The 24,843-nt window shown below is 46.0% G+C and overlaps 1 protein-coding gene and 1 pseudogene across 1 annotated transcript in view; one reads left to right on the forward strand and one right to left on the reverse strand.

Annotated features, from left to right (window-relative positions):
- Positions 1 to 9,704, reverse strand: part of LOC139254511 (zinc finger protein 850-like) — a 73,137-nt pseudogene extending 63,433 nt beyond the window's left edge.
- The window catches only part of LOC139254513 (zinc finger protein 585A-like), a 101,984-nt gene extending 80,457 nt beyond the window's left edge, over positions 1 to 21,527 (forward strand). The window contains exon 4 of the mRNA XM_070873737.1: positions 20,175 to 21,527. Within this exon, the coding sequence (XP_070729838.1) occupies positions 20,175 to 21,204 (1,030 nt within the window). The 3' untranslated portion in view covers positions 21,205 to 21,527. The remainder of the gene's footprint in view (positions 1 to 20,174) is intronic.
- The last annotated feature ends 3,316 nt before the right edge of the window (positions 21,528 to 24,843 follow it).

Below are 24,843 nucleotides of genomic sequence, written 5' to 3' on the forward strand. Positions count from 1 at the left end.
TCCTAGGGGGAGTGTTTGCTAGTGCTGTTGGGGTGGGTTTAAACTAATACAGCAGGGAGATGGGAACCTATGCAGGGAGACAAAGGGAAGTAAAATGGGGGCAGAAGCAAAAGGTAGAAAGTAGATAGGGAAAAGTGGACGGCAGAGAAATCAAAGGCAAAAATCAAAAAGGGCCACATTACAACATAATTCTAAAAGCACAAAGAGTGTTAAAAAAACAAGCCTGAAGACTGTGTCTCAATGTGAGGAGCATTCATAATAAGGTGCAGATAGCTGTTAACGGATATGATGTAATTGGGATTACGGAGACATGGCTTCAGGGTGACCAAGGCTGGTAACTCAACATCGAGGGGTATTCAATATTCAGGAAGGATAGACAGAAAGGAAAAGGAGGTGGGGTAGTGTTGCTAGTTAAAGAGGAGATTAACGCAATAGTAAGAAGGATATTAGCTTGGATGATATGGAATCTGTATCGGTAGAGGTGCAGAACATCAAAGGGCAGAAAACGCGAGTGGGTCTTGTGTACAGACCACCAAACAGTAGTTGGGAGGTTGGGTATGGCATCAAACAGGAAATTAGGGATGCGTGCAATAAAGGTACAGCAGTTATCATGAGTGATTTTAATCTACATATAGATTGGGCTAACCAAACTGGTAGCAATACAGTGGAGGAGGATTGCCTGGAGTGTATAAGGGATGGTTTTCTCGACCAATATGTCAAGGATCCAACTGGAGAGCTGGCCATCCTAGACTGGGTGTTGTGTAATGAGAGAGGATCAATTAGCAATCTTGTTGTGCGAGGCCCCTTGGGGAAGAGTGACATTAATATGGTAGAATTCTTCATTAGAATGGATAGTGACACAGTTAATTCAAAGACTAGTGTCCTGAACTTTCAGAAAGGTACCTTCGATGGTATGAGACATGAATTGGCTAGGATAGACTGGTGAATGATACTTAAAAGGTTGACGGTGGATAGGCAATGGCGGACATTTAAAGATCACATGGATGAACTTCAACAATTGTATCCTTGTCTGGTGTAAAAATAAAACGGGAAAGGTGGCTCAACCGTGGCTAACAAAGGAAATTAGGGATAGTGTTAAATCCAAAGAAGAGGCATATAAATTAGACAGAAAAAGCAGCACACCGGAGGACTGGGAGAAATTTAGAACTCAGTAGAGGAGGACAAAGGGTTTTATTCGGAGGTGGGAAAATCATCATCATAGGCAATCCCTCGAAACGAGGATGACTTGCTTCCATGCCAAAAAAGGATGAGTTCACAGGTGTTTCAATAAAGGACCTAATATTCCAGGTCCCGAACTACATCCTGAAGGGAGGAAGATGCCTGTGCATGGATTTTTTTAATGTGTGGTGGCTGTTGCACAGAAGCCACCACACGGGCTTGACAGAGCTAGGTCTTGGTCCAGTGGCAAGGATTAACCAGGACGACTGAAGACCAGCTCTGTTGCATGGATCTAGTGCACACACATATTGCAGTGTGGGCTGGCCCGTGCTGCCCCTGGGCCCCTGGCCCCGAACTCACACCTCTCCTGGGCCCCAATCACGTCCCTCCACAGTCTCTCGCCGCTCCTTCGCCCCAACCTCACCGCTCCTGCTGCACCGACCCACGGTCCAATCATCAACCTGGACCTTGATGACGTCACTCTTTGCTGCCTTTGCAGCTCGCGCTGCTCCCTGAAGCTGCATGCCTCCACGCTGTTCCCTGGGCCACACGCTGCTCCTTTTATGGCCCCGACCTGCCATAACATATCCCGATCTTCCAATATAACACGGACAGGATATCCTGTCATTTATCACATTGCTGTTTGTGGGAGCTTGCTGTGTTCAAATTGGCTGCTGCGTTTTCCACATTACAACAGTGACTACACTCCAAAAGTACTTCATTGGCTGTTTTGAGACGTTTGGTGGACATGAAAGGCGCTATATCAATACAAGTCTTTCTTTCCTAATACAAAAGCAAAATACTGCAGATGCTGAAATCTGAAATAATAACAAACTGCTGGAAATCTCAGCAGTTCAGGCAACATCTGAGAGAAGGAATAGAGTATGAGAGGAAGCTTGCAGAATACATAAAAACTGACTGCAAAAGCTTCTATAGATATGTGAAGAGAAAAAGATTATTGAAAACAAACATAGGTTGCTTCTAGTCAGAATCAGGTGAATTTATAATGGGGAACAAAGAAATGGCAGACCAATTGAACAAATACTTTGGTCTATCTTCACTAAGGAAGACACAAATAACCTTTCAAAAATATTAGGGGCCCGAGGGTCTAGCGAGAAGGGGGAACTGAAGGAAATCCTGATTAGTCAGGACATTTTGTGATGGAAATTGGTGGGATTGAAGGCCGATAAATCCCCAGGGCCTGATAGTCTGCATCTCAGAGTACTTAAGGAAATGGCTCTCGAAATAGTGGATGCATTGGTGGTCATTTTCCATCATTCTATCGACTCTGAATCAGTTCCTATGGATTTAAGGGTAGCGAGTGTAATAACACTTTTTTTTACAAGGGAGAGAGAAAACAGGGAATTATAGATCGGTTAGCCTGACATCAGTAGTGGGGAAAATGTTGGAATCAATTATTAAAGATGTAATAGCAGCGCATTTGGAAAGCAGTGACAGGATCGGTCCAAGTCAGCATGGATTTATGAAAGGGTGGTCAAGGGAGAACCAGTAGATGTGGTGTATTTGGACTTTCAAAAAGCTTTTGACAAGGTCCCACAAAAGAGATTAGTGTGCAAAATTAAAGCACATGGTATTGGGGGTAATGTATTGACGTGGTTGGCAGACAGGAAGCAAAGAGTAGGCATAAATGGGTCCTTTTCAGAATGGCAGATAGTGACTAGTGAGGTACCGCAAGGTTCAGTGCTGGGACCTCAGCTATTTACAATATACATTAATGATTTAGATGAAGGAATTGAATGTAATCTCTCCAAGTTTGCAGATGACACTAAGCTGGGTGGCAGTGTGAGCTGTGAGGAGGATACTAAGAGGTTGTAGGGTGGCTTGGACAGGTTGCATGAGTGGGCAAATGCATGGCAGATGCAGTATGATGTAGATAAATGTGAGGTTATCCACTTTGGTGGCAAAAACATGAAGGCAGAATATTATCTGTGGTGACAGATTAGGAAAAGGGGAGGTGCATCGAGACCTGGGTGTCATGGTACATCAGTCATTGAAAGTTGGCATGCAGGTACAGCAGGCAGTGAAGAAGGCAAATGGCATGTTGGCCTTCATAGCGAGAGGATTTGAGTATAGCAGTGAGGTCTTACTGCAGTTCTACAGGGCCTTGGTGAGGCCACACCTTGAATATTGTGTAGTTTTGGTCTCCTAGTCTGAGTATGGACATTCTTGCTATTGAAGGAGTGCAGCGAAGGTTCACCAGACTGATTCCTGGGATGGCAGGACTGACATATGAAGAAAGACTGGATCGACTAGGCTTATATTCACTGGAATTTAGAAGAATGAGAGGGGATCTCATGAAAACATATAAAATTCTGACGGGATTTGACAGGTTAGATGCAGGAAGAATGTTCCGGATGTTCAGGAAGTCCAGAACCAGGAGTCACAATCTAAGGATAAGGGGTAAGCCAATTAAGACTGAGATAAGAAGAAACTTCTTCACTAAGAGAATTGTGAACCTGTGGAATTCTCTACCACAGAAAGTTGTTGAGGCCAGTTCGTTAGATATATTCAACAGGGGATTAGATGTGGCACTTACAGCTAAAGGGATCAAGGGGTATGGGGAGAAAGCATTGAATGGTGGTGCAGGCTCGAAGGGCTGAATGGCCTACTCCTGCACCTATTTTCTATGTTTCTGTGAGCGAGCAAAAATCTGGCAGTTGGACTATAACGTGGTAAAATGTCAGGTTATCCCCTTTGGTAGAAAAAAGATAAAACAAAATGATTATTTAAATGAGGACTATTGCAAAATGCTGTGGTACAGAGGGATCTGGAGTTTCTTGTACCTGAAACTCAAAAAGTTAGTATGGAAGTACAGCAAGTAATCAGGAAGGCAAATGGAATGCTGGCCTTTATTGCAAGGGGGGTGGAGTATGAAAGTAGGGGATTGCTACACCAGATGGGAGGGGCAACATTTAGGGACACGGATTCCCCACCAATTCCCATTCCCCTTCTTTCTGGTGGATAATGGAGGGGCCACTGTGTGTAATGTGCAAGTCAATAAGAATTGTCAGCAAGCTCTTTCTACTTGGACATTTTATTCAGTAGAAACTTTCACACACTATTGCAGATTTTGTACCAAAAATCAATTTAGGATTAAAGTAAAAGTTCATAATTTTATTGCAAACTAACTTTCTGTTGAGAGTTGCTGAATTAAGGGGAAAGATAACCCACAGCGTTTCATAAATGGACACTGTAGCCCCAAGAACACAATCAGCAATATATCCAGAATATTAAAGTCCAGCCCAGTTATAGGGTTATTAACATCAGCAGAAACAAACCCCAACTGTCAGAATGAACATGGTTCAGTCGGGATGTGATTAACAGCAGCAATAACAGCAGATTCCAACCCCTGCAGTCACTTGTGAACTCGCATGTGTATCAGCAGGGTGGATGACCGAATTAATCCCTTCCCACACTCAGAGCAGGTGAACGGCCTCTCCCCAGTGTGAACTCGCTGGTGTTTCAGCAAGTCAGATGACTGAGTGAATCCCTTCCCACACTCAGAGCAGGTGAACGGCCTCTCCCCAGAGTGAACTCGCTGATGTTTCAGCAGTTGGGATGAACAAGTGAATCGCTTCCCACACTCAGAGCAGGTGAACGGCCTCTCCCCAGTGTGAACTCGCTGGTGTTTCAGCAGTTGGGATGAACATATGAATCCTTTCCCACACTCAGAGCAGGTGAACGGCCTCTCCCCAGTGTGAACTCGCTGGTGATTTACAAGGTTGTGTGACACATTGAATCCTTTCCCACACTCAGGGCAGGTGAACGGTCTCTCCCCAGTGTGAAGTCGCTGGTGTGTCAGTAGGTTGGATGATGTAGTGAATCCCTTCCCACACTTTGAGCAGGTGAATGGCCTCTCCCCAGTGTGAACTCGCTGGTGTGTCAGCAGGTTGGATGATCGAGTGAATCCCTTCCCACACTCAGGGCAGGTGAATGGTCTCTCCCCAGTGTGAACTCGCTGGTGTGTCAGCAGGTGGGATGACTGAGTAAATCTCTTCCCACACTCAGAGCAGGTGAATGGCCTCTCTCCAGTGTGAACTCGCTGGTGTATCCGCAGGATGGATGAACATGTGAATCCCTTCCCACACTCAGAGCAGGTGAACGGTCTCTCATCGGTGTGAGCTCGCCGGTGAGCTACAAGTTGGGATGACCCAGTGAATCCCTTCCCACACTCTGAGCAGGTGAACGGCCTCTCCCCAGTGTGACTGCGTCGATGAATTTCCAGCTCCGACGGTGATCTGAATACCTTCCCACAGTCACCACATTCCCACGGTTTCTCCAAGGTGCGCGTATCCTTGTGACTCTCCATGGTTGGACGATGGGTTGAAGCCTCGCCCACGCACACAACACGTTTACAGTTTCTCCGCACTGTGAATGGTGCGATGATTTTTCAGGCTGTGTAACTGGTTAAAGCTCTTTCCACAGGCAGTGCACTGGAACACTCACTCAGGTGTGTGTGTCTCGGTGCTTTTCCAGTCACACTGATGTTTGAAATCTTTTCCCACAGAGAGAACAGACAAACATTTCTCCTTCCACTTTCAAAGGCCGATGATATTCAGGTCCTGATGAATGGAGTGACCGTGTCAGATCTTGATGTGATGTGATGTTTGGTTTGTGTTTCCTGTCTGAAAATCTCCCCTTCTAATATTCTGTAAAAGGAGATAACAAAACTCATCGCTGTCAGTACAAGACAGAAATTCAGGATAGACACATCTAGTTTCCATGGAATATTCTTTCCTCTCTTTTTCTTCCAAAGCTGTAAATCCCTGTCCCACACATTGTCCCCCTTGTTGTGCTGAAATCCAAACCTATCTCACATTTCTAGACCGTTTCTCCTCCACTCCCATTTTTCACCACCAATTCTGGCTGGGTTCAGGTCTACACTCACTGGTTCCCATCCCTCTCCACCCCTGAAGGTGCTGACTCTGTCTGGGTTCAGTTCTACCCTCACTGGTTCCCCTCCCTCTCCACCCCTGAAGGTGCTGACTATGGCTGGACCCAGTTCCACATTCACTGGTTTCCCTCCCTCTCGTCCCCTAAAAGTGCTGACTCTAGCTTTGAGGAACAGGGTGAATGAAGGGAAACCAGTGGATGTGGTGTATTTGGACTTACAGAAGATATTTGACAAGGTGCCACATAAAAGGTTACCGCACAAGATAAAAGTTCACGGGGTTGGGGGGTAATATATTCGCATGAATGGAGGATTGGTTAAGTAAAACAAAACAGAGATTCGGGATAAATTCTCGGGTTGGCAATCAGTAACTAGTGGGGTGCTGCAGGAATCAGTGTTGGGACCCCAACTATTTACAATCTAGATGAACGAATTGGATGAAGGGACTGAGTGTAATGTAGCCAAGATGGGAGGAAATGCAATGTGCGAGGAGGACACAAAAAACCTGAAAAAAGACATAGACAGGCTAAGTGAGTGGGCAAAAATTTGGCAGATGGAGTATAATGTTGGAAAGTGTGAGGTTATGCAGTTTGGTAGAAAAAAATTTGAAGAGCATGTTATTATTTAAATGGAGAAAAATGTGCAGTACAACGGGACCTGGGGAGTCCTGCTGCATGAAACATTAGTATGCAGGTACAGCAAGTGAACAGGAAGGCCAATGGAATCTTGACCTTTATTGCAAAGAGGATGGAGTATAAAAACATTGAAGTATTGCTACAGTTATACGGGGTATTGGTGAGGCCACACCTGGAATACTGAGTACAGTTTTGGTTTCCATATCTAAGAAAGGATATGCTTGCACTTTTAGGGGACGAGAGGGAGGGAAACCAGTGAATGTGGAACTGGGTCCAGCCATAGTCAGCACCTTCAGGGGTGGAGAGGGAGGGGAACCAGTGAGGGTAGAACTGAACCCAGACAGAGTCAGCACCTTCAGGGGTGGAGAGGGATGGGAACCAGTGAGTGTAGACCTGAACCCAGCCAGAATTGGTGGTGAAAAATGGGAGTGGAGGAGAAACGGTCTAGAAATGTGAGATAGGTTTGGATTTCAGCACAACAAGGGGGACAATGTGTGGGACAGGGATTTACAGCTTTGGAAGAACAAGAGAGGAAAGAATATTCCATGGAAACTAGATGTGTCTATCCTGAATTTCTGTCTTGTACTGACAGCGATGAGTTTTGTTATCTCCTTTTACAGAATATTAGAAGGGGAGATTTTCAGACAGGAAACACAAACCAAACATCACATCACATCAAGATCTGACACGGTCACTCCATTCATCAGGATCTGAATATCATCGGCCTTTGAAAGTGGAAGGAGAAATGTTCACAAGGTTGATTCCGGAGATGAGGGGGTTAACTTATGAGGAAAGGTTCAGAAGGTTGGGCCTCTACTCATTGGAATTCAGACGAATGAGAAGAGATCTTATTGAAACGTATAAGATTATGAGGGGGCTTGACAAGGTGGATGCAGAGAGAATGTTTCAACTGATAGGGGAGACTAGAACTAGAGGGCATAATCTTAGAATAAGAGGCCGCCCATTTAAAACTGAGATGAGGAGAAATTTCTTCCCTCAAAGGGATGTAAATCTGTGCAATTTGCTGCCTCAGAGAGCTGTGGAAGCTGGGTCATTGAATAAATTTAAGACAGAGATAGACAATTTCTTAACTGATAAGGGAATAAGGGGTTAGGGGGAGCAGACAGAGAAGTGGACCTGAGTCCATGATCGGCTCAACCATGATCGTATTAAATAGTGGAGCAGACTCGAGGGGCCATATGGCCTACTCCTGCTATTATTTCTTATATTCTTATGCTGACTCTGTCTGGGTTCAGTTCTGCACTCACTGGTTCCCCTCCTCCCCTCCCCTGATGGTGCTGACTCTGGCTGGGTTCAGTTCTACACTCACTGGTTCCCCAGCCTCTGCTTCCTTGATGGTGGACACTGGCTGGGTTCAGTTCTTCAATCACACTTTCCCATCCTCTGCTCCCTAAAGGTGCTGACTGTGGCTGGATTCAGTTCTGCACTCACTGGTTCCCCTCCCCTGATGGTGCTGACTCTGGCTGGGTTTAATTCTACAATAACTGGTTTCCTCTCCCTCTCCTCCTCTGAAGTGCTGGCTAACTTAGATCTGGTCCTGTGTAATGAGATAGGATTAATAAACAATCTCCGAATAAAGGAGCACCTTGGAATGAGTGATCATAGCATGGTTGAATTTCAAATTGATATGGAGAGCGAGAAATTTGGATTTCAAACCAGCGTTCTAAGCTTAAATGATGGAGACTACATAGGTATGAAGGCAGATTGGGCAAAGGTGGACTGGGAAAATAGATTAAAGTGTAGGACGGTTAAATTGTAGGGCCAAATTACAGCAAAATTCTAAAGGGGCAAAGTGTGTTCAAAAGACAAGCCTGAAGGCTCTGTGCCTCACGCGACGAGTATTCGGAATAAGGTGGACGGATTAACTGTGCAGATAGCTGTTAATGGATATGATGTAATTGACATCACGGAGACATGGCTCTCGGGTGACCAAGGCTGGGAACTCAACATCCAGGGGTATTCAACATTCAGGAAGGATAGATAGAATGGAAAAGGAGGTGGGGTGGCGTTGCTGGTTAAAGAGAAAATTAACGCAATAGTAAGGAAGGACATTAGCTTGGATGATGTGGAATTAGTATGGATGGAGCTACGGAATACCAAAGGGCAGAAAATGCTAGTGGGAGTTATGTAAAGAACACCAAACAGTAGTAGTGAGGTTGGGGACAGCATCAAACAAGAAATTAGGGATGCGTGCAATAAAGGTACAGCAATTATCATGAGCGATTTTAATCTACATATTGATTGGGCTAACCAAACTGGTTGCAATGCGGTGGAGGAGGATTTCCTGGAATCTTTTACAGATGGTTTTCTAGACCAATATGTCGAGGAACCAACCAGAGGGCTGGCCATCCGAGACTGAATGATGTGTAATGAGAGAGGACTAATTAGCAATCTTGTTGTGCGAGGCCCGTTGGGGAAGATTGAGCATAATATGGTAGAATTCTTTATTAAGATGGAGAATGACACATTTTTGAGCGATAAGGGAGTAGAGGGTTATGTGGAGCAGATGGGGAATTGGAGCCGAGTCCATGATCGGATCAGCCATGATCTTATTGAATGGGGAGCAGACTCAAGGGTTTCAAATGCTCCTTTTTCTTATGTTCAAGAGTTTCCCCTCCACTCCCAGTTTTCACCACCGATTCTGGCTGCGTTGAGTTCCCCACTCACTGGTTCTCCTCCCCTGAAGGTGCTGACTCTGGCTGGGTTCAGTTCCAGACACTGACATCATTCACTTTGTTCCTGCACCAACATGGCTGCGCATGTGCTGTGCTACTCACTGAATATCGATGGCGGACCGTTGAACCTGACTTCCTACACAAACATGGCCGCCGTTAACCTGGGCCTGTGACCGGGAGAAAGCCCCGAAGCTGCAACCGACGATATTCCGGTTATTATTCCGGGCTTGCGGCGGGCACCGGTTGTTTATGAAGCCTCTCCGGCTCTCCGCTGGTTCATTACTCCGCTCCATCCCGCTGAAAAGGACACTTCTCAACAGCCTGTCCAAAACGTGTTGCCTTCGCCATTACCCGCACCGCGCATGCTCCTAAGGCCCCACACCTACCGCCAGGACCCGCGCCTGCGCACTGAGCTCCCGTAGTCTGGGTGCAGCACATTCTTCCCCGCGCGGTATGCTGGGTACATAAGACCATGAGAAATAGGAGCAGGAGTCGGCCCTCCGGCCTCCCGAGCCTGCTCCCCATTCAATAAGATTATAGCTGATCTGATCATAGAGTCAGCTCCACTTCCCAGGCTCCCCAGAGCCCTTTACTCCCTTATCGCTCAAAAATCTGTCTATCTCCGCCTTAAATATATTCAATGAATCAGCCGCCACTGCTCTCTGGGGCAGAGAATTCCACAGATTTACAACCCTCTGAGAAAAGAAATTCCTCCTCATCTCAGTTTTAAATGGGCTGAGGAGAAAGGCTGCATTTGTGAATAGAACAGGATTTACTGTGATTGCATTGGGTATTGAACCATGTTCATTCTGGCAGCTCTTGTTCGTTTCTGATGATCATAATAACCCCTATATCTGAGCTGGAAATTAATACCCTGCATAAATTTTGAATAAATTATCTGTGTTTCAAATATTTGATTGCTCCGTGATCACAGGAGACCAATTGATGTTCCATTTTAGTGCTTTTTCTTAATCTAACTTATGTCGCTTCTCACCTTGTTTGCCTTCTATCATATCAAACACCAAACTTGTTCTGTTTGAGGCCCTACGAGACGAATTTAGGGAGCTAGGAGCTAAATTAAAAAGTAGGACCACAAAGGTAGTAATCTCAGAATTGCTAATAATGCCACGTGCTAGTCAGAGTAGGAAACACAGGATAACCCAGATGAATACGTGGCTTGAGCAATGGTGCAGAAGGGAGGGATTCAAATTCCTAGGATATTGGAACCAGTTCTGGGGGAGGTGGGACCAGTACAATTGACCTGCACCTGGGAAGGACTGGGACCAATGTCCTTGGGGGAGTGTTTGCTAGTGCTCTTGGGGATGGGTTACGGGGATGGGAACCTATGCAGGGAGGCAGAGGGAAGTAGAATAGGGGCTGAAGCAAAAACATTGTAAATGTCAACAATTGTAATTAATTGCTGTTTAGAGGGCAGTGTCATTTATTTAGAATTTTGTACATCAACAACAATACCAGGAATCAGTGAGTGTAGATGAATGGAGTAGGATGCAGGAGTAGAAAGAAGAAAAGTAAAAGTGGAGGGCAGAGAAACCCAAGACAAAAAGCAAAAAGGGCCACATTACAGCAAAATTCTAAAGGGGAAAAGTGTGTTAAAAAGACAAGCCTGAAGGCTCTGTGCCTCAATGCGAGGAGTATTCATAATAAGGTGGACGAATTAACTGCACAGATAGCTGTTGACAGATATGATGTAATTGGCATCACGGAGACATGGCTCCAAGGTGACCAAGGCTGGGAACTCAACATCCAGGGGTATTCAACATTCAGGAAGGATAGACAGAATGGAAAAGGAGGTGGGGTGGCGTTGCTGGTTAAAGAGTAAATTAACGCAATAGTAAGGATGGACATTAGCTTGGATGATGTGGAATCAGTATGGATGGAGCTACGGAATACCAAAGGGCTGAAAATACTAGTGGGAGTTCAGATCAGCCATGATCTTGTTGAATGGTGGAGCAGGCTCGAGGGGCTAGATGGCCTACTCCTGTTCCTATGAAAGGTAACTTCGATGGTATGAGATATGAATAGGCTAGAATAGACTGGTGCATGATACTTAAAGGGTTGATGGTGGCTTGGCAATGGCAAACATTTAAAGATCACATTGATGAACTTCAACAATTGTACATACCTGTCTGGAGTAAAAATAAAACGGGGAAAGTGGCTCAACCGTGGCTAACAAGTGAAATTAAATATAGTGTTCAATCCAAGGAAGAGGCATATAAACTGGTCAGATAAAGCAGCAAATGCCAGGACTGGGAGAATTTTATAATTCAACAGAGGAGGACAAAGGGTTTCATTAGGAGTCGGAAAATAGAGTTTGAGAGGAAGCTTGCTGGGAACATAAAAACTGGCTGCAAAAGCTTCGAGAGATATGTGAAGAGAAAAAGATTAGTGAAGACAAACGTAGGCCCCGTGCAGTCAGATTCTGGTGAATTTATAATGGGGAACAAAGAAAGGACGGACGAGTTGAACAGATACTTTGGTTCTGTCTTCACAAAGAAAGACACCAATAACCTTCCGGAAATACTCGCGCACCAAGGGTCAAGCGAGAAGGAGGAGCTGAAGGAAATCCTTATTAGTGGGAAATTGTGTTAGGGAAATTGATGGGATTGAAGGCCGATAAATCCCCGGAGCTTGATAGTCTGCATCCCAGGCTATTTAAGGAAGTGGCCCTAGAAATAGTGGATGCATTGGTGATCATTTTCCAACAGTTTATCGACTCTGGATCAGTTCCTATGGACTGGAGGGTAGCTAAAGTAACACCACATTTTTAAAAAGGAGGGAGAGAGAAAACGGGAAATTATAGACCGGTTAGCCTGACATCAGTAGTGGCGAAAATGTTGGAATAAATTATTAAAGATGAACTAACAGCGCATTTGGAAAGCAGTAAAAGGATCAGTTCAAGTCAGCATGGATTTATGAAAGGGAAATCATGCTTAACAAATCTTCTAGAATTCTTTGAGGATGTAACTGGTAAAGTGGACAAGGGAGAACCCGTGGATGTGGTGTATTTGGACTTTCAAAAGGCTTTTCACAAGGTCCCACACAAGAGATTGGTGTGCAAAATTAAAGCAAATGGTATTGGGAGTAATGTACTGGCATGGATAGAGAACTGGTTGGCAGACAAGAAGGAGAGAGTCGGGATAAACGAGTCCTTTTCGGAATGGCAGGCAGTGACTAGTGGGGTGCCGCAGGACTCAATGTTGGTATGCCAGCTATTTACAATATACATTAATGATTTAGATGAAGTAATTGAGTGTAATATCTCCAAGTTTGCAGATGACACTAAACTGGGTGGTGGTGTGAGCTGTGAGGAGGACGCTAATAGGCTGCAGGGTGACTTTAAAAGGTTAGGTGAGTGGGCAAACTCATGGCAGATGCAGTATAATGTGGATAAATGTGAGCTTATCCACTTTGGTGGAAAAAACATGAAGGCAGAATATTATCTGAATGGCGGCACATTAGGAAAGGGGAGATGCAACGAGACCTGGGTATCATGGTACATCAGTCATTGAAAGTTGGCATGCAGGTACAGCAGGTGGTGAAGAAGGCAAATGGTATGTGGGCGTTCATAGCTAGGGGATTTGAGTATAGGAGCAGGGAGGCTTACTGCAGTTGTGCAGGGCCTTAGTAAGGCCTCACCTGCCATATTAGTCTAACCCCTCCCCAACAGCACTAGCAAACACTCCACCTGGGACATTGGTTCCGGTCCTTCCCAGGTGCAGATCAATTGTACTGGTCCCACCTCCCCAGAACTGGTTCCAATATCCCAGAAATTTGAATCCCTCCCTTCTGCACCACTGCTCAAGCCACATATTCATCTGAGCTACCTTGTGCTTCCTACTCTGACTAGCACGTGGCATTGGTAGCAATCCTGAGATTACTATCTTTGAGGTCCTACTTTTTAATTTAGCTCCTTGCTCCCTAAAATCGTCTCATAGGACCTCAACCAGAACAAGTTTGGGGTTTGATATGATAGAAGGCAAACTAGGTGAGAAGTGACATAAGTTAGATTGAGAAAAAGCACTAAAATGGAATATCAACTGGTAGAAACATAGAAACATAGAAACATAGAAAATAGATGCAGGAGTCGGCCATTCGGCCCTTCGAGCCTGCACCGCCATTCAATGAGTTCATGGCTGAACATGCAACCTCAGTACCCCATTCCTGCTTTCTCGCCATACCCCTTGATCCCCCAGCCTTTCTTGATATGTCAGTCCCGCCATCCCGGGAATCAGTCTGGTGAACCTTCGCTGCACTCCCTCAATAGCAAGAATGTCCTTCCTCAAGTTAGGAGACCAAAACTGTGCACAATACTCCAGGTGTGGCCTCACCAAGGCCCTGTAGAACTGTAGCAATACCTCCCTGCCCTGTGATCACGGAGCAATCAAATATTCGAAACACTGTTTGAAACACAGATACTTTATTCAACATTTGTGCAGGGTTTTAAATTCCAGCTCAGATTACAGGAGCTCAGTGCGCAGGCGCAGGTTCTGGTGGGTGGGCTTTGGAGCAGGCGCGATGTGGGTAATGGCGGAGGCAGTATGTTTTTGAAAGGCTCTTCAGAAGTGTCCTTTTCAGCGGGAAGGAGCGGAGTAATGGACCACCAGGGAGCCCGGGATGCTTCATAAACAACCGGTGCCCGCCGCAAGCCGGAAATAATAACCGGAATATCAGCGGTTGCAGCTTCGGGGCTTTCTCCCGGCCACAGGCCCTAGCTAACGGAGGCCATCTTTGTATAGGAAGTCAGGTTCAACGGTCCTCCATCAATATTGAGTGAGTAGCACAGCACATGCGCGGCCATCTTGGTGCAGGAACAATGTGAATGATGTCAGTGTCTGGAATTGAACCCAGCCAGAGTCAGCACCTTCAGGGGAGGAGAGGGAGGGGAACCAGTGAGTGTAGAACTGAACCCAGCCAGAATCGGTGGTGAAAACTGGGAGTGGAGGGGAAACTCTAGAACATAAGAAATAGGAGCAGGTGGAGGCCATTTGGCCCCTTGAGCCTGCTCCCCATTCAATAAGATCATGGCTGATCCGATCATGGACTCGGCTCCAATTCCCCGTCCGCTCCCCATAACCCTTTAGTCCCTTATCGCTCAAAAATGTGCCTATCTTCACCTTAATTGTGTCACTCCATCTTAATAAAGAATTCTACCATATTATGGTCACTCATCCCCAAGGGGCCGCGCACAACAAGATTGCTAATTAATTCTCTCTCATTACACCTCACCCAGTCTAGGATGGCCAGCCCTCTGGTTGGTTCCTCGACATATTGGTCTAGAAAACTATCCGTAAAAGACTCCAGGAAATCCTCCTCCACCGCATTGCTACCAGTTTGGTTAGCCCAATCAATATGTAGATTAAAATCGCCCATGATAACTGCTGTACCTTTATTGCACGCATCCCTAATTTCTTGTTTGATGCTGTCCCCAACCTCACTACTACTGTTTGGTGTTCTTTACATAACTCCCACTAGCGGTTTCTGCCCTTTGGTATTCCATAGCTCCATCCATACTGATTCCACATCATCCAAGCTAATGTCCTTCCTTACTATTGCGTTAATTTTCTCTTTAACCAGCAACGCCACCCCACCTCCTTTTCCATTCTATCTATCCTTCCTGAATGTTGAATACCCCTGGATGTTGAGTTCCCAGCCTTGGTCACCCTGGAGCCATGTCTCCGTGATGCCAATTACATCATATCCGTTTACAGCTATCTGTGCAGTTAATTCGTCCACCTTATTCCGAATACTCCTCGCATTGAGGCACAGAACCTTCAGGCTTGTCTTTTGAACACACTTTGCCCCTTTAGAATTTTGCTGTAATTTGGCCCTACACTTTAACCATCCTACACTTCAATCTATTTTTCCAGTCCACTTTTGCCCAATCTGCCCTCATACCTATGTAGTCTCCGTCATTTAAGCTTAGAACGCTGGTTTGAGATCCAAATTTCTCGCTCTCCATCTGAATTTGAAATTCAACCATGTTATGATCACTCATTCCAAGGGACTCCTTTATTCGGAGATTGTTTATTAATCCTATCTCATTACACAGGAGCAGATCTAAGTTAACCAGCACTTGAGTGGAAACCAGTTATTGTAGAATTAAACTCAGCCAGAGGATGGGAGAGGGAGGAGAATAAGTGAGTGTAGAACTGAACTTGCCAGATCAAGCTCATTCAGGAGAGGAGAGGGAGAGGAACCAGTGAGTGCAGAACTGAACCTAACCACAGTCAGCACCATCAGGGGAGGAGAGGGAGGGGAATCAGTGAGTGTAGAACTGAACCCAGCCAGAGTCAGCACCATCAGGGGAGGAAAGGGAGGGGAACCAGAGTGTAGAACTGAACCCAGCCAGAGTCAGCATCTTCAGGGGAGGAGAGGGAAGGGAACCAGTGTGAACCCAGCCAGAGTCAGCACCATCAGGGGAAGAGAGGGAGGGGAACCAGTGAGTGTAGAACTGAACCCAGCCAGAGTCAGCACCTTCAGGGGAGGAGAGGGAGGGGAATCAGTGAGTGTAGAACTGAACCCAGACATAGTCAGCACCATCAGGGGAAGAGAGGGAGGGGAACCAGTGAGTGTAGAACTGAACCCAGACATAGTCAGCACCATCAGGGGAAGAGAGGGAGGGGAACCAGTGAGTGTAGAACTGAACCCAGCCAGAGTCAGCACCTTCAGGGGAGGAGAGGGAGGGGAACCAGTGAGTGTAGAACTGAACCCAGCCAGAGTCAGCACCATCAGGGGAGGGAGAGGGAGGGGAACAAGTGAGTGCAGAACTGAACTCGGCCAGATCCAGCTCATTCAGGAGAGCGTAGGGAGGGGAACCAGTGAGTGTAGAACTGAATCCAGCCACAGTCAGCACCTTAGGGGAGCAGAGGGTGGGAAACGTGTGATTGAAGAACTGAACCCAGCCAGTGTCTGCACCATCAAGGAAGCAGAGGCTGGGGAACCAGTGAGTGTAGAACTGAACCCAGCCAGAGTCAGCACCATCAGGGGAGGGGAGGGAGGGGAACCAGTGAGTGTAGAACTGAACCCAGACAGAGTCAGCATAAGAACATAAGAAATAATAGCAGGAGTAGGGCATACGGCCCCTCGAGTCTGCTCCACCATTTAATGCGATCATGGTTGAGCCGATCATGGACTCAGGTCCACTTCTCTGCCTGCTCACCCTAACCCCTTATTCCATTATCGATTAAGAAATTGTCTATCTCTGTCTTAACTTTATTCAATGAGCCAGCTTCCACAGCTCTCTGAGGCAGCAAATTGCACAGATTTACAACCCTTTGAGGGAAGACATTCCTCCTCATCTCAGTTTTAACTGGGCGGCCCCTTATTCTAAGATTATGCCCTCTACTTCAAGTCTCCCCATCTCAGTGGAAACACCCTCTCTGCATCCACATTGTCAAGCTCCCTCATAATCTTATACGTTTCAATAAGATCACCTCTCATTCGTCTGAATTCCAATGAGTAGAGGCCCAACCTACTCAACCTTCCCTCATAAGTCAACCCCCTCATCTCCGGAATCAACCTTGTGAACCTTCTCTGAACTGCCTCCAAAGCAAGTATATCCTTTCTTAGATATGGAAACTAAAACTGTACGCAGTATTCCAGGTGTGGCCTCACCAATACCCCGTATAACTGTAGCAAGACTTCCTTGTTTTTATACTCCATCCCCTTTGCAATAAAGTTCAAGATTCCATTGGCCTTCCTGTTCACTTGCTGTACCTGCATACTTACCATTTGTGTTTCATGCAGCAGGACTCCCCAGGTCCCGGTGTACTGCAAATTCTTCTCCATTTAAATAATAACATGCTCTTCGAATTTTTTTCTGCCAAACTGCAGAACCTCACACTTTCCTACATTATAGAAACATAGAAATATAGAAAATATGTGCAGGAGTAGGCCATTCGAGCCTGCACCACCATTCAATGAGTTCATGGCTGAACACGCAACTTCAGTACCCCATTCCTGCTTTCTCGCCATACCCCTTAATCCCCCTAGTAGTAAGGACTACATCCAACTCCTTTTTGAATATATTTAGTGAATTGGCCTCAACAACTTTCTGTGGTAGAGAATTCCACAGGTTCACCACTCTCTGGGTGAAGAAGTTTCTCCTCATCTCGGTCCTAAATGGCTTACGCCTTATCCTTCGACTGTGACCCCTGGTTCTGGACTTCCCCAACATTGGGAACATTCTTCCTGCATCTAACCTGTCTAAACCCGTCAGAATTTTAAACGTTTCTATGAGATCCCCTCTCATTCTTCTGAACTCCAGTGAATACAAGCCCAGTTGATCCAGTCTTTCTTGATATGTCAGTTCTGCCATCCCGGGAATCAGTCTGGTGAACCTTCGCTGCACTCCCTCAATAGCAAGAATGTCCTTCCTCAAGTTAGGAGACCAGAACTGTACACAATACTCCAGGTGTGGCCTCACCAAGGCCCTGTACAACTGCAACAACACCTCCCTGTCCCTGTACTCAAATCCTCTCGCTATGAAGGCCAACATGCCATTTGCGTTCTTAACCGCCTGCTGTACCTGCATGCCAACCTTCAATGACTGATGTACCATGACACCCAGGTCTCGCTGCACCTCCACTTTTCCTAATCTGTCACCATTCAGATAATAGTTTGTCTCTCTGTTTTTACCACCAAAATGGATAAACTCACATTTATCCACATTATACTTCATATGCCATCCATTTGCCCACTCACCTAACCTATCCAAGTCACTCTGCAGCCTCATAGCATCCTCCTCACAGCTCACACTGCCACCCAACTTAGTGTCATCCGCAAATTTGGAGATACTACATTTAATCCCCTTGTCTAAATCATTAATGTACAATGTAAACAGCTGGGGCCCCAGCACAGAACCTTGCGGTACCCCACTAGTCACTGCCTGCCATTCTGAAAAGTACCCATTTATTCCTACTCTTTGCTTCCTGTCTGCCAACCAGTTCTCAATCCACGTCAGCACACTACCCCCAATCCCATGTGCTTTAACTTTGCACATTAATCTCTTGTGTGGGACCTTGTCGAAAGCCTTCTGAAAGTCCAAATATACCACATCAACTGGTTCTCCCTTGTCCACTCTACTGGAAACATCCTCAAAAAATTCCAGAAGATTTGTCAAGCGTGATATCCCTTTCACAAATCCATGCTGACTTGGACCTATCATGTCACCTCTTTCCAAATGTGCTGCTATGACATACTTAATAATTGATTCCATCATTTTGCCCACTAACGATGTCAGGCTGACCGGTCTATAACTCCCTGTTTTCTCTCTCCCTCCTTTTTTAAAAAGTAGGGTTACATTGTGATGTGTGACAATGTGCCCGGTGTGTAATGTGTGACAGTGTGCGCACCGTGTGATGTGTGACAATGTGCGCGGTGTGATGTGTGACAATGTGCGCGGTGTGATGTGTGACAATGTGCCCGGTGTGTGATGTGTGACAGTGTGCGCACCGTGTGATGTGTGACAATGTGCACGGTGTGATGTGACAATGTGCACGGTGTGGTGTGTGACAATGTGCGCGGTGTGTGATGTGTAACAACGTGCACGATGTGATGTGTGACTGTGCGCATTGTGTGATGTGTGACTGTGCGCACCGTCTGATGTGTGACATTGTGCGCACTATGTGATGTTATATGTGCATTATATTCCATCTGCCAAATTTTTGCCCACTCACTTAGCCTGTCTATGTCGTTTTGCAGGTTTTTTGTGTCCTCCTCGCACATTGCATTTCCTCCCATCTTGACTACATTACACTCGGTCCCTTCATCCAATTCATTAATCTAGATTTTAAATAGATGGGCGCCCAACACTGATTCCTGCAACACCCCACTAGTTACTGATTGCCAACCCGAGAATTTATCCCGACTCTCTGTTTTCTGTTCGTTAACCAATCCTCTATCCATGCGTATATATTACCCCCAACCCCGTGAACTTTTATCTTGTGCGATAACCTTTTATGTGGCACCTTATCAATTACCTTCTGGAAGTCCAAATACACCACGTCCACTGGTTCCCCTTCATTCACCCTGTTCCTCAAAGCCAGAGTCAGCACTTTTAGGGGAAGAGAGGGAGGGAAACCAGTGAATGTGGAACTGGGCCAAGCCATAGTCAGCACCTTCAGAGGTGGAGAGGGAGGGGAACCAGTGAGTGTAGAACTGAACCCAGCCAGAATTGGTGGTGAAAACTGGGAGTGGAGGAGAAACAGTCTAGAAATGTGCGATGGTTTGGATTTCAGCACAACAGGAGGGACAATGTGTGGGACAGGGATTTACAGCTTTGGAAGAACAAGAGAGGAAAGAATGTTCCATGGAAACTAGATGTGTGTATCCTGAATTTTTGTCTTGTACTGACAGCGATGAGTTTTATTATCTCCTTTCACAGAATATTAGAAGCGGAGATTTTCAGACAGGAAACACAAACCAAACATCACGTCAAGATCTGACGGAGTCAATCGATTCATCAGGACCTGAATATCATCGGCCTTTGAAAGTGGAAGGAGAAATGTTTGCCTGTTCTGTCTGTTGGGAAAGATTTCAAACATCAGTGTGACTGGAAAAGCACCGAGACACACACATACCCGAGTGAGAGTGTTCTAGTGCACTGCCTGTGGAAAGAGCTTTAACCAGTTACACAGCCTGAAAAAACATCGCACCATTCAAAGCGCGAAGAAACTGTAAACGAGTTGTGTGTATGGGCGAGGCTTCAACCCATCGTCCAACCATGGAGAGTCACAAGGATACCCGCACCATGGAGAAACCGTGGAAATGTGGTGACTGTGGGAAGGTATTCAGATCACCTTCGACGCTGGAAATTCATCGACGCAGTCACACTGGGGAGAGGCCGTTCACCTGCTCCGGGTGTGGGAAGGGATTCACTGGGTCATCCCAACTTGTAGCTCACCGGCGAGTTCACTCCGGGGAGAGACCGTTCACCTGCTCTGAGTGTGGGAAGGGATTTACTCAGTCATCCCACCTGCGGATACACCAGCGAGTTCACACTGGGGAGAGGCCATTCACCTGCTCTGAGTGTGGGAAGGGATTCACTTGTTCATCCCAACTGCTGAAACACCAGCGAGTTCACACTGGGGAGAGGCCATTTACCTGCTCTGAGTGTGGGAAGGGATTCACTCGGTCATCTGACCTCCTGAAACACCAGCGAGTTCACACTGGGGAGAGGCCGTTCACCTGCTCTGAGTGTGGGAAGGGATTTACTCAGTCATCCAACCGGCTGACACACCAGCGAGTTCACACTGGAGAGAGGTCATTCACCTGCTCTGAGTGTGGGAAGCGATTCACTCGGTCATCCACCCTGCTGACACACCAGCGAGTTCACACTGGGGAGAGGCCATTCACCTGCTCTGAGTGTGGGAAGGGATTCACTTGTTCATCCAACCTGGTGAAACACCAGCGAGTTCACACTGGGGAGAGGCCATTCACCTGCTCTGAGTGTGGGAAGCGATTCACTCGGTCATCCCACCTGCTGACACACCAGCGAGTTCACACTGGAGAGAGGTCATTCACCTGCTCTGAGTGTGGGAAGCGATTCACTCGGTCATCCACCCTGCTGACACACCAGCGAGTTCACACTGGGGAGAGGCCATTCACCTGCTCTGAGTGTGGGAAGGGATTCACTTGTTCATCCAACCTGGTGAAACACCAGCGAGTTCACACTGGGGAGAGGCCATTCACCTGCTCTGAGTGTGGGAAGCGATTCACTCGGTCATCCCACCTGCTGAGACACCAGCGAGTTCACAAGTGACTGCAGGGGTTGGAACCTGCTGTTATTGCTGCTGTTAATCACATCCCGACTGAATCATGTTCATTCTGACAGTTGGGGTTTGTTTCTGCTGATGTTAATAACCCTATAACTGGGCTGGACTTTAATATTCTGGATATATTGCTGATTGTGTTCTCGGGGCTGCAGTGTCCATTTAAGAAACGCTGTGTGTTATCTTTCCCCTTAATTCAGCAACTCTCAACAGAAAGTTAGTTTGCAATAAAATTATGAACTTTTACTTTAATCCTAAATTGATTTTTGGTACAAAATCTGCAATAGTGTGTGAAAGTTTCTACTGAATAAAATGTCCAATTAGAAAGAGCTTACTGACAATTCTTACTGACTTGCACATTGCACACAGTGGCCCCTCCATTATCCACCAGAAAGAAAGGGAATGGAATTGGTGGGGAATCCGTGTCCCTAAATGTTGCTCCTCCCGTCTGGTGTAGCAATCCCCTCGGCACGGGAATAGAGACAAGTCCAGACCAAAACTATGCGCAGTACTCCAGGTGTGGTCTTACCAATGCCCTGTACAGGTGTAGCAGGACTTCCCTACTTTCATACTCCATCCTCCTTGCAATAAAGGCCAGCATTCCATTTGCCTTCCTGATTACTTGCTTTACCTGCACGCTAACTTTTTGAGTTTCAGGTATAAGAATCCCCAGATCCATCTGTACAACAGCATTTCGCAATAGTCCTCATTTAAATAATAATTTTGTTTTTTCTTTTTCCTACCAAAGGGGATAAGCTGACATTTTACCACATTATAGTCCAACTGCCAGATTTTTGCTCGCTCACAGAAACATAGAAAATATGTGCAGGAGTAGGCCATTCGGCCCTTCGAGCCTGCACCACCATTTAATGCTTTCTCCCCATACCCCTTGATCCCTTTAGCTGTAAGGGCCACATCTAACCCCCTTTTGAATATATCTAACGAACTGGCCTGAACAACTTTCTGTGGTCGAGAATTCCACAGGTTCACAATTCTCTGAGTGAAGAAGTTTCTCCTCATCTCAGTCTTAATTGGCTTATCCCTTATCCTTAGACTGTGACCCCTGGTTCTGGACTTCCCGAACATCCGGAACATTCTTCCTGCATCTAACCTGTCCAATCCCGTCAGAATTTTATATGTTTCCATGAGATCCCCTCTCATTCTTCTAAATTGCAGTGAATATAAGCCTAGTCGATCCAGTCTTTCTTCATATGTCAGCCCTGCCATCCCAGGAATCAGTCTGGTGAACCTTCGCTGCACTCCCTCAACAGTAGCAAGAATGTCCATCCTCAGATTAGGAGACCAAAACTACACAATATTCAAGGTGTGGCCTCACCAAGGCCCTGTACAACTGCAGTAAGACCTCACTGCTATACTTAAATCCTCTCGCTATGAAGGCCAACATGCCATTTGCCTCCTTCACTGCCTGCTGTACCTGTATGCCAACTTTCAATGACTGATATACCATGACACCCAGATCTCGATGCACCTCCCCTTTTCCAAATCTGTTACTATTCAGATAATATTCTGCCTTCATGTTTTTGCCACCAAAGTGGATAACCTCACATTTATCGACATCATACTGCATCTGCCATGCATTTGCCCAAAATGCATTTGCCCACTCATGCAACCTGTCCAAGCCACCCTGCAGCATCTTAGCATCCTCCTCACAGCTCACACTGCCACCCAGCTTAGTGTCATCTGCAAACTTGGAGAGATTACATTCAATTCCTTCATCTAAATCATTAATGTATATTGTAAATAGCTGAGGTTCCAGCACTGAACCTTGCGGTAACCCACTAGTCACTACCTGCCATTCTGAAAAGGACCCATTTATGCCTACTCTTTGCTTCCTGTCTGCCAACCAGTTCTCTATCCACGTCAATACATTACCCCCAATACCATGTGCTTTAATTTTGCACACTAATCTCTTTTGTGGGACATTATCAAAAGCCTTTTGAAAGTCCAAATGCACCACAGCCACTGGTTCTCCCTTGTCCACTCTACTAGTTACATCCTCAAAAAATTCAAGAAGATTTGTCAAGCATGATTTCCCTTTCATAAATCCATGCTGACTTGGACCGATCCTGTCACTGCTTTCCAAATGTGCTGCTGTTACATCTTTAATAATTGATTCCAACATTTTCCCCACTACTGATGTCAGGCTAACCGGTCTATAATTCCCTGTTTTCTCTCTCCCTTTTTTAAAAAGTGGTATTACACTCGCTACCCTTAAATCCATAGGAACTGATCCAGAATCGATAGAATGATGGAAAATGACCACCAATGCATCCACTATTTCTAGGGCCATTTCCTTAAGCACTCTTGGATGCAGACTATCAGGCCCTGGGGATTTATCGGCCTTCAATCCCATAAATTTGTGTAACACAATCTCCTGACTAATAAGGATTTCCTTCAGTTCCCCCTTCTCGCTAGACCCTCGGGCCCCTAATATTTCTGAAAGGTTATTTGTGTCTTCCTTAGTGAAGACAGAACCAAAGTATTTGTTCAATTGGCTTGCCATTTCTTTGTTCCCCATTATGAATTCACCTGATTCTGACTGGAAGCAATTTATGTTTCTTTTCAATAATCTTTTTCTCTTCACACATCAATAGAAGCTTTTGCAGTCAGTTTTTATGTTTCCTGCAAGCTTCCTCTCAGATGTTGCCTGACCTGCTGAGATTTCCAACAGTTTGTTATTATTTCAGATTTCAATATCTGCAGTATTTTGCTTTTGTATTAATAAAGAAAGACTTGCATTGATATAGCGCCTTTCATGTCCACCAAACGTCTCAAATGCTTTACAGCCAATGAAGTACTTTTGGAGTGTAGTCACTGTTGTTATGTGGGAAATGCGGCAGCCAATTTGAATACAGCAAGCTCCCAAAAACAGCAATGTGATAAATGACCGGATACCCTGTCCGTGTTATATTGGAAGATTGGGGTATGTTATGGCAGGTCAGGGCCATAAAAGGAGCAGCGTGCGGCTCAGGGAGCAGCATAGAGGCATGCAACTTCAGGGAGCAACGCAAGCTGCGAAGGCAGCAAAGAGTGACGTACGTCATCAAGGTCCAGGTTGATGATTGGAAAGTAGGTCGGTGCAGCAGCAGCAGCGAGGTCGGGGCGAAGGAGCGGCGAGGGACGTGATTGGGGCCCAGGAGAGGTGTGAGTTAGGGGCCCAGGGGCAGCATGGGCCAGCCCACACTGATATGTGGTTATAAAAGGGGTCGGGGGGTCTAGCAAGGAGGAGGAACTGAGGGAAATCCTTATTAGTCGGGAAATTGTGTTGGGGAAATTGATGGGATTGAAGGCCGATAAATCCCCAGGGCCTGATGGACTGCATCCCAGAGTACTTAAGGAGGTGGCCTTGGAAATAGTGGATGCGTTGACAGTCATTTTCCAACATTCCATTGACTCTGGATCAGTTTCTATAGAGTGGAGGGTGGCCAATGTAACCCCACTTTTTAAAAAAGGAGGTAGAGAGAAAACAGGGAATTATAGACCGATCAGCCTGACATCGGTAGTGGGTAAAATGATGGAATCAATTATTAAGGATGTCATAGCAGTGCATTTGGAAAGAGGTGACATGATAGGTCCAAGTCAGCATGGATTTGTGAAAGGGAAATCAT

This window comes from Pristiophorus japonicus, unplaced genomic scaffold (genome assembly GCF_044704955.1).
Source record: "Pristiophorus japonicus isolate sPriJap1 unplaced genomic scaffold, sPriJap1.hap1 HAP1_SCAFFOLD_557, whole genome shotgun sequence".
NCBI lineage: Eukaryota > Metazoa > Chordata > Chondrichthyes > Pristiophoridae > Pristiophorus > Pristiophorus japonicus.